Consider the following 10,972-nt stretch of genomic DNA (forward strand, 5'->3'; position numbering starts at 1 on the left):
TAGAGTCGTGTTGAAAGCCTTTTGTATTTAAATTTAAATTAAAAACGCTGAAAATTTGGTTTCCAGCGAAAATGTTTCTTGAGATCCAGTTGTGATAAATGTCTGGTGAAAACGGTTAAAACTAAAACACGTCCAGAAGCAATTCTGTCAGAAGATGAACTCGTCTCAGACAACATCTCAAACTGAACGACACGTTGTGCTTCTCTGCGTTACTGTTCGGTTCTTTAAGAATGACAAATGTTTCTTTAAAGGCTCTGACACACCAACCAGATGGCTGACCGTCGGCAGAAAAGGGTCTGTATGAGTGTGTGTGTGTGTGTCTGTCTGTCTGTCTGTCTGTCTGTCTGTCTGTCTGTGTGTGTGTGTGTGTGTGTGTGTGTGTGTGTCTGTGTGTGTGTGTGTCTGTAAGTGTGTGTATGTGAGTGTGTGTGTGTGTGTGTGAGTATCTGTGTGTCTGTAAGTGAGAGTGTTTGTGTGTGTTTGTCTGTATGTCTGTGAGTGTGTGTGTGTGTGTGTGTGTGTGTGTGTGTGTGTGTAAGTGAGTGTGTGTGTCTGTGAGTGTGTGCGCATGTGTGTGTCTCTGCAGTGAGTGTGTGTGCGTGTGTCTGTAAGTGAGTGTGTGTGTGTGTGTGTGTGTGTGTGTGTGTGTGTGTCTGTAAGTGCCTGTGTGTGTGTGTGTGTGTGTCTCTGCAGTGAGTGTGTGCGTGCGTGTGTGTGTGTCTGTGTGTGTGTGAGTGTCTCTGAGTGAGTGTGTGTGTGAGTGAGTGTCTGAGTGAGTGTGTGTGTGTGTGTGTATGTGAGTGAGTGAGTGTCTGTGTGTGTCGTGTGCACAAGACGTAATACGTCTCCATAATCTGTTTTGTCGCCCAACAAAATGAAAACCGGCAGCTGATTGGACGAAAGAGTCACATGGGGTCTGGCTCATTCAGAATACGATCTCATATTGTACTAAAATAGTTCACCGAAACGTGTTTCTGAAAACATTTTAAGAGAGAAATAGGCCGTGCAGTTGTTGAATCGGTCTTCATTTCAGATCGACAAAGGTCAGATTTTTTTAGATTTTGAGAGGCTGTTCGTCACTCATCGCGCTCCTCGTTTTCGGTAAGTGTTTTAACATAAGTACACTGATTCGCTAGTCAAGGGCAACCGCCATCAGGTTGGTCATTGAGTCCGACCGCCGGGTTGGTTGGTGCGTCAGAGCCTTTATTTGATATTCAAGCTGCTGTCAAACTTCAGGAACGTTCATTACCGTTTTTTTTTTGGCAGCTATGTTTAACGATCGGCATGCTTTTTCTGAGGATTTAACACTTCAACCAATTACAAAACGTAATAATATTGGGCTAACTTTGGGTGACTATTCATTATTTTCTCTGGAGATCTTTTTTGGGAATTCGGCCTAGTCGTTTTTGGGAATTCGGCCTATCATTTTTTGGGAATTCGGCCTATCATTTATTGGGAATTCGGCCTATCCTTTTTTGGGAATTCGGCCTATCCTTTTTTGGTAATTTGGCCTATGCTTTTTGGGAATTCAGCCTATCCTTTTTTTGGAATTTGGCCTATGCTTTTTTTGGAATTCGGCCTATCCTGTTTAAACGCACATTACGTTATCCAAAGAAGTGGAAAGTAGTGGAGACAGAAATCCTAAATTATGTCTTCAAGATCCCAAAATGATCACCTGGCATTTCGTAGAAAAACATCTCATAACTGCGAGTTCTTTATTTTGTAATAATGCAATTCTGAATCTCGTTATTACGAGAGATTTTCAGCACTTTTCGGTCTGTTTAGCAGCTTTTCTTTTTGTCAATATGACTATGTGCTTTGTTTGTAATCAGATTACTTCATTTCCTCTAAAGTAATGTAATCTAATTGAAGTTTTTAAGCCCCTCTCCTCAGTTAACTAATGAATTTAGGAATTTAACAAACGTTTGTTTGATCAGCAGCCGAAAATCCAAAACAATTGAAGTTCCACCAATGCTAAAAACTTTCAGAGTTTAACCCAATAAATGACTAAATTCATTCATCAAATGATAATTTTATGTCCTTCAAGGAATTGTTTACCTTCAATTTTGTTTTTGAATCTGCCTCAGGATTAAAAACCCAAAGTCGAAATTCGGACGCTTGTTTGGTGTTTCAAAACACAACCCGGAAAAAAAGTCCCAGGTGTTGTACTTTCCCAGCTGCCCTTGAATGTAGCACGAGAAATCCGAGATCACATAAAAATCTGATCAGCGACCACATTCAAAAACAAATCCCGTAGAAACTTCATAGTCGGTTGTGATGAGAACAAAACGGAGGTATAAACGAGAACATCTAATCCAGTCAAATCCACGTCAGCGCCACGATTGGCCCGAAATGTAAAATCCTCCCAACTCCAGCGGCGAAGATCACGCGACATTTTGCTGAATCCAAATTGAAAGCAGCTGGTACAAGTTTAAACATCAACTGTTAAGGGGTGTAACGATACGTCCGATCTGAATCGATTCAATGATCCACGATCCAATATCATCGGTGCATATCGGCATCTATAGGATGCGCCTTTATTTTGAAATTCCCCACTTTACCTTATATATCATCTGTAAGATGCCTTTTTATTTTAGATTCCCACTTTATATTTATTCTTTTTATTAAAAAGAGTAGTTTGATTTTAATTTAAATGTCTGGAAGAGCTCCCCTGCTTAATCTGACAATTAATCTTAAATGATATTGTCTTGTATCGATCGCAAGACCCTGGATTGAATGTATATAATATCTTAACGCGACAGTGTTAGGCCTCCAGCTGCGTGGCATGTCCGTTTTTATTTCGGCTCCCAGTTAACAGGTTAGAGCTTACACACTGCCTGCGTGACACGCACGTCTCAGGCGCGGCTCGCCGAAAATGCGCACATGCTAGAAATCGGACCGACGCCTATTTTTCACGCGACACGCAAGCGTGTTGGAAACGTGTTAGAACACGAAAATATGTTTATATGTAGTTTTGACACAAATCCATTTAATAAAGGACATGTTGATGTTTGAAAGTCTCGAGGTTTTGACATAAATGTAGTTATATAAATGTAATTTAATTTTCTAATATTGCACCTGTCAATACAGAACAAAATATTCTGGAGCCTATTTTGCCGTCAATACTGCCAACGTCTTTGCGGTTATCAAATCAGTATATATTTATGTTTAACATTTCATTTTATCAATGAGCAGCAGCAGTGCTGCGTCAGACACGTTTCTGGTGTGCAAAGACATAGAAAACGCCACACAGCCACCACGCTGTCTCTTATCGATCGCAGGACCCTGAATTGATTCGATATATCGTAACGCGACAGACTTTAAGAAATCAGAAAATATTGTATCATTGTCCAAAGAATCGATTTATCGTGATAAAAGTTGTATTTTACACCCCTAATCAGTGTCTGGTGGAGTTGTCGTTGTCGTGGTCAGCGGTCACATGATGCCGTTGGTGACGTACTGGAAGGAGTCGTAGAGTTTGGTGGTGATGGAGCGCATGGATCCATCCACCAGCTGCTCCACCAGCAGCTGCAGCTGTTCCTCAGTCAGAGACATGTGGAAACGCTCCTTTAAGCCACGGATGGTGCTGGAGCCGTGGAAACAGGGCAGGTGGGAACCTAGGGGAGGAAGTAAAACACATCAGAATACTGGCTCGCCAACACGTGGAAGGAGACGTCAGAATACTGGCTCGCCAACACCTTTTTTATGTCTTTTTTTGACATACTATACTATGGGCCCTATTTTAACAATCTGAAATGCAAGTGTGAAACGCAAAATGCAAGTAGCTTTGTGGGCGGATCTCGGGCGCTGTTGCTATGATACCGGCGGGATAAATGACTCTTGCGCCCGACGCAAATCTTAAATGGGTTGGTCTGAAGTAGCTAGGTGTGGTTTGGGCGTAACGTGAAAATAAGCTGTCCGGGATGCGGCAAAGTAATAAATGCCCGTCTTGTCCGGGTGGCGATGTTGCTGCGGCCTCTCGGGCGCGTCTCCTCAAGTCTGGAGAGGATTGCTGCAGGCATGCAGTGTGGGCCTCCAAACGCACCACCTGCACCTGTTGTGCCCCTTCCTCCTCCTCCCCCAACTCCATCTCCGTCCACCCGCTCCATCAGGAGCGCATCGCGCATTGCCACTCCCGGACTAGATTCCGCCGGAGTGTCCAATCCCACCGTAGTTCAACTTCACGTCTCCTTAAGTCCTCTAATATTTCCTCATTTATGTCATCAACATATCCATGATTCATGGAAATGTGTAAAACCCAACAAGCCACAAAGAATGCTGGGACTTTTTAAGGACTGTACTGTAAAGTGCCTCCTGATCTATCCAAACACATGAAGCGCATTTTCAGTAATATTTTTCTTTGTAATTATGTATGGTTTTCAAAAATGTGAACTGCTGTAGATGAGAGAAGTGTATGCGCATTGTGCACACGCTACATTATGGCCAAGCATTCGTCTCTAAAATAGCATCTGAATAACGCGCCACTGACTTTAGATTAGCACCACTGACTTAAGACTAGCGCCACTGACTTTAGACCAGGTTTTTCCTGGTCAGTGGCGGAATTGTTTTCTGAAACTGCAAAATAGCACCACGTAACGTTTGCGCCGGAACACGCCTCCTCTTTTCGCTGAACCGCCCCCGGGAGCGCAAATACATTCCCTAATTTACCGACGTGCGTCTGTGGAGGGAAAAGTCTGCTGTGCGTGGGGTGCAAAATAGGAATGATACATGCGTCGGTGTACAAAGGCAATTGTGCTGAGTGCAAGATAGGGCCCTATGACGTTTTCATTACTTTTTCGACATACTATACAATGACTTTTGTATCACTTTTTCGACATACTATACTATGACTTTATATGACTTTTTTCGACATACAATAACGTTTTATCACTTTTTGGTGAGACGTCACAATACTGGCTCGCCAACACTTGGGAGGAGATGTCAGAATACTGGCTCGCCAACACGTGGGATGAGACGTCAGAATACTGGCCCGCCAACACGTGGGAGGAGACCTCAGAATACTGGCTCGCCAACACGTGGGAGGAGACCTCAGAATACTGGCTCGCCAACACGTGGGAAGAGATGTCAGAATACTGGCTCGCCAACACGTTGGAGGAGACGCCAGAATACTGGCTCGCCAATACGTGGGAGGAGACGTCAGAATATTGGCTCGCCAACGCGTGGGAGGAGACGTCAGAATACTGGCTCGCCAACACCTTTTTTATGGCTTTTGTTGACATACTATACTATGACTTCTTTTTTTATTATTTTTTCGACATACTATACCATGACTTTTTTTATCACTTTTTCGAAATACTGTACTATGACTTTTTTATCACTTTGTCGACATACTATAACTTTTAATCACTTTTTGGTGAGACGTCAGAATACTGGCTCGCCAACGCGTGGGAGGACACGTCAGAATACTGGCTTGCCAACACGTGGGAGGACACGTCAGAATACTGGCTTGCCAACACGCGGGAGGACACGTCAGAATACTGGCTTGCCAACACGCGGGAGGAGACGTCAGAATACTGGCTCGCCAACACGTGGGAGGAGACGTCAGAATACTGGCTCGCCAACACGTGGGAGGAGACGTCAGAATACTGGCTCGCCAACACGTGGGAGGACACGTCAGAATACTGGCTTGCCAACACCTTTTTTATGGCTTTTTTCAACATACTATACTATGACTTTTTCGACATACTATACCATGACTTTTTTATCACTTTTTCGACATAATATACTATGACTTTATATGACTTTTTTCGACATACTATAACTTTTTATCACTTTTTGGTGAGATTTCACAATACTGGCTCGCCAACACGTGGGAGTAGACATCAGAATACTGGCTCACCAACACCTTTTTTATGGCTTTTTTCGACATACTATACTATGACTTTTTTATCACTTTTCGACATACTATACTATGACTTTTTTGACATAGTATACCATGACTAGTATAGTATACCATGACTTTTGTATCCCTTTTTCGACATACTATACTATGACTTTATATGACTTTTTTCGACATATAACTTTTTATCACTTTTTGGTGAGACGTCAGAATACTGGCTCGCCAACACGTTGGAGGAGACGTCAGAATACTGGCTCGCCAACACGTGGGAGGAGACGTCAGAATACTGGCTCGCCAACACGTGGGAGGAGACGTCAGAATACTGGCTCGCCATGGTATAGTATGTCGAAAAAAATCATAAAAAAGTCATTAGTATGTCAAAAAAAATCATAAAAAATTCATAGTGTAGCATGTTGAAAAAGTCATAGTACAGTATGTCGAAAAAGTGATAAAAAGTCATAGTATAGTATGTTGAAAAAAATCATAAAAAAGTCATAGTATAGTATGTCAAAAAAATCATAAAAAATTCATAGTATAGTATGTCGAAAAAATCATAAAAAGTCACAGTATAGTATGCTGAAAAATTCATAAAAAAAGTTATAATATGTCGAAAAAGTGATAAAAAAGTCATATTATAGTATGTTGAAAAAGTCATAAAAAGTAATAGTATGTCGAAAAAGTGATAAAAAAATTCATAGTGTAGTATGTCGAAAAAGTGATAAAAAAGTCATAGTATATGTCGAAAAAGTGATAAAATAAAGTCATATAGTATGTCGAAAAAGTGATAAAATAAAGTCATATTATAGTATGTCGAAAAAGTGATAAAAAGTCATAGTATAGTATGTCGAAAAAAGTGATAAAAAAAGTCAGTGTGTCGAAAAAAAATCATAAAAAGTCATAGTGTGCGAAAAAGTCATAAAAAAGTCATAGTGTAGTATGTCGAAAAAAGTGACAAAAAGTCATAGTATGTCGAAAAAAGTGATAGTCATAGTATAGTATGTTGAAAAAGTGATAAAAAGTCATAGTATAGTCGATAAAAAGTGTGTGTAAAGGTGTGCGTTACCTTGCTGCATGATCTCCACTATCTGCAGAACCTTCTCCATGTGTTTCCTGGCAGCGATGAGACCCTGGAGCATCAACATCTTGTAGTAGATGAACATATCGCCGTTCAGACCGCCCATCACCTGAAACACATGTTCATTTCATCCACTCATCCAATCACAGAGCCCGGCACCACTGAGGCAACAGTTCATTACAGAGCGCATATAAGTCCCGCCCCCACCGGAGGGGAAAACAACCTGACGTTAGGTGTGTCCCGTCGACTACGCAACTTTTAGTTTTTTCTGGGTCAAAATTTTAAAGAACCCATATTATGCTCATTTTATGGTTCATAATTGTATTTTAAGGTTGTACCAGAATAGGTTTACATGGTTTAATTTTCAAAAAACACCATATTTTAGCTGTACTGCACATTGCTGCAGCTCCTCTTTTCACCCTGTGTGTTCAGGTCTCTGTTTTAGCTACAGAGTGAGACCTCTCAACTTCTCTAACATCTTTGTTGGCAGTCGTACATGCTCAGTAGCTAGGTAAGGACTACATCAGCTAGCTGTTTGTTTCTACAACTTCAGTCAGTACAGGGCAGGATTAGCCGGGAGACTTCCTCTAAACAAGGGCACACTTCCAACTTAGTGTGGAATACCTGCAGAACAGGGACATGGAAGTAGTTCTTTTGTAGATTATGGTGAAATGTGTGTGTTGTAGCAGTGTTTTGCCATTGAGAACGAGCTAGCATGCTAGCACTAGCATGCTACGGTTATTCAGCTCGTCTCGGCTAGTGCTGTAGAAAGCCGTGCAGATTCTGACCAGCTCACCCGGAGACTGAAGGCAGGACACATTCAGAAACCGTATCTCACTCAGAACAGCATGGATGGATGTTTTTCAAAGTGTGTGTGTGTGTGTGTGGAAGCACCAGAGGCACAAAATAACACCCCAAATCCCAGAAAAAGTGATTTTGAATAAAGAGGAGGAAACCTTCACTCAATAGACCTTTTTCACAGCAGACATGTTGACATGTCATAGCAGGAAAAGCACAGGTGTATTCAAACCCATTACTGATGGCTGTATTCCACTTATGAGAGGCCCTGGTACTGTGCATGCTGACTAGGGTTGCAAAATTCTGGGAATTTTCAAAGTTGGAAACTTTCCATGGGAATAAATGGGAATTAATGGGAATAAACTGGATATTTTTAATATTGCATGTTATAATACCATTAGTCTATAACAGGGAACTTAATACATAACCCATTGCTATTATTAACCTATGTGTAGTAATTGTATAGCCCACTAACCAAAGTAAATCAAAATTGGAAGGTTTCCAAAATTCCCCAGCTAAACTTTCCACGGAAAGCAATATTAAAAAATATCCAGTTAATTCCCATTAATTCCCGTTAATTCCCATGAAAAGTTTCCGGAAATTTACCGGAAAAGTTTCGCCCCTTTGCAACCCTAATGCTGACTCACTAAAATATCTTACTGGGACACTTGATGGAATTGAGCAATCGTTAAGGTTATCAATTTCAGCTGTGCTCCTCTTTAAAAATTTTTTTTTTTTTTTCTTTCTCAAAAAAAAATATTTTTTTTTTTTTTTTTTTTTTTTAATATAAAAGAAATTTTTTGTTTTTAATTTTTTTTTTATTTCGTTTTCCTACTATGACAAGTCAAAATGTCAGCTGTGATTATCCTACTATGACAAGTGAAAATGTCAGCTGTGATTGTCCTACTATGACAAGTCAACATGTCAGCTGTGATTGTCCTACTATGACAAGTCAACATGTCTGCTGTGATTGTCCTACTATGACAAGTCAACATGTCTGCTGTGATTGTCCTACTATGACAAGTCAACATGTCAGCTGTGATTGTCCTATGACAAGTCAAAATGTCAGCTGTGCTTTTCCTACTATGACAAGTCAACATGTCTGCTGTGATTGTCCTACTATGACAAGTCAACATGTCAGCTGTGATTGTCCTACTATGACAAGTGAAAATGTCAGCTGTGATTGTCCTACTATGACAAGTCAACATGTCAGCTGTGCTTATCCTACTATGACAAGTGAAAATGTCAGCTGTGATTGTCCTACTATGACAAGTCAACATGTCAGCTGTGATTGTCCTACTATGACAAGTCAACATGTCTGCTGTGATTGTCCTACTATGACAAGTCAACATGTCTGCTGTGATTGTCCTACTATGACAAGTCAACATGTCAGCTGTGATTGTCCTACTATGACAAGTCAACATGTCTGCTGTGATTGTCCTACTATGACAAGTCAACATGTCAGCTGTGATTGTCCTACTATGACAAGTCAACATGTCAGCTGTGATTGTCCTACTATGACAAGTCAACATGTCAGCTGTGCTTTTCCTACTATGACAAGTCAACATGTCTGCTGTGATTGTCCTATGACAAGTCAACATGTCAGCTGTGATTGTCCTACTATGACAAGTCAACATGTCTGCTGTGATTGTCCTACTATGACAAGTCAACATGTCTGCTGTGCTTTTCCTACTATGACAAGTCAACATGTCTGCTGTGCTTTTCCTACTATGACAAGTCAACATGTCAGCTGTGAAAAAGGTCCATACAAGTCGATAGAGAGCGGAGAGTTGTATGACGTGATGCGTTCTGTTTCTATTTCAACGAAAACAAATAAAAAACCCGTTGACTCACGTCTACGAACTCCGAGGTGAGTTTGAAGGCGGAGGTCTCGAAGCCGAGGTTGCGCGGCGAGCTGGACAGGATGAAGCCGAAGTCGATGTGGATGATGTGGCCCTCAGAGTCCAGCAGGATGTTCCCGTTGTGTCTGCAGCCACCAGTTATACATGTCACAGAGAGAGAGAGAGAGAGACTGTTAGTCTAGCTTAGCACAAACACTGTTAGCCTAGCTTAGCACAAACACTGTTAGCCTAGCTTAGCACAAACACTGTTAGCCTAGCTTAGCACAAACACTGTTAGCCTAGCTTAACACAAACACTGTTGGCTTAGAACAAAGACCGTTAGCCTATCCTAGTGTCTCTGTGCCTGTGTGTGTGTGTCTGTGCGCGTGTGTGCATCTGTGTGTGTGTCTCTGTGTGTGTGTGTCTCTGTGTGCCTGTGTGTGTGTGTGTCTCTGTGTGTGTGTCTCTGTGTGTGTCTCTGTGCCTGTGTGTGTGTGTGTGTCTGTGTGTGTGTGTGTGTCTGACCTGTCCTTGACCTGCAGAAGGTAACAGATGAGACTGTATCCAGCACAGCTCTGGACGAAGTTCCTCTGGGCGGTGAGGAACTCCTCGGTGGTGAAGCTGCCGTGTTCCTGCAGGAAGTAGTCCAGCAGAGACAGCTGGCTCTGTTTACGCACCTGACGGAGGAAACGCACAACTACGTCAACACACAACCACGTCAACACACACACACACACACAGAGACACACACCGACGTCAACACACAACTAGGCAAACACTCTGTGTCCCCAAACCTTCAACATGGCTCCTCTTTTTCTACACTTTTCTCGATGTTTTTTTGCGTTTTTTTTAAATGATGTCATCTGTCAATTTTTTCTCTAATTTTTTTTGTAACAAGTTTTTGTCACCTTTGACGGTGTTTTTGATGGGTTTTTTGAGACTTTTTCCGATATTTTTTTTGTCACTTTTTTCAGCTTAAAAAAAAAAAAAAAAGGAAATTATGTTTTTGTCGATTTATTTTAAGCGTTTTTGTAGCTTTTTCTGATATAGAAAGTTTTTGTAAACGGGTCTAATTTGACCCGAGGACAACATAGGGAAGAAACGCACACCTACGTCAACACACACAGACAAACACACACACAGCTACGTCAACACACTCCTACATCAACACTCTGTGTCCCCAAACCTTCAACATGGCTCCTCTTTTTCTACACTTTTCTCAACGTTTGTCACTTTTTTAGCGTTTTTTAAATTATGTTTGTCAATTTTTTAAACAAGTTTTTTTTGTCACTTTTTCCGACAATTTTTTCTAATTTTTTTTCACTTTTTGTAACAAGTTTTTGTCACCTTTGACGATGTTTTTGATGGTTTTTTTGGTAACTTTTTCCGATATTCTTT

The 10,972-nt window shown here is 41.2% G+C and overlaps 1 protein-coding gene across 3 annotated transcripts in view; it reads right to left on the reverse strand.

Moving 5' to 3' along the window:
• Window positions 1-3,343: 3,343 nt before the first annotated feature.
• The window catches only part of LOC120571432 (phosphatidylinositol 4-kinase beta-like), a 39,935-nt gene continuing 32,306 nt past the window's right edge, over window positions 3,344-10,972 (reverse strand). For all 3 annotated transcript variants that reach the window (XM_039820376.1, XM_039820374.1, XM_039820375.1), the window contains 4 exons: window positions 10,100-10,251; window positions 9,588-9,720; window positions 6,924-7,044; window positions 3,344-3,617 (listed from right to left, as the gene is read on the reverse strand). In XM_039820376.1, the coding sequence (XP_039676310.1) occupies window positions 3,436-3,617; window positions 6,924-7,044; window positions 9,588-9,720; window positions 10,100-10,251 (588 nt within the window). In that variant the 3' untranslated portion in view covers window positions 3,344-3,435. The remainder of the gene's footprint in view (window positions 3,618-6,923; window positions 7,045-9,587; window positions 9,721-10,099; window positions 10,252-10,972) is intronic.

This window comes from Perca fluviatilis, chromosome 13, assembly GCF_010015445.1.
Source record: "Perca fluviatilis chromosome 13, GENO_Pfluv_1.0, whole genome shotgun sequence".
NCBI classification, from domain to species: domain Eukaryota; kingdom Metazoa; phylum Chordata; class Actinopteri; order Perciformes; family Percidae; genus Perca; species Perca fluviatilis.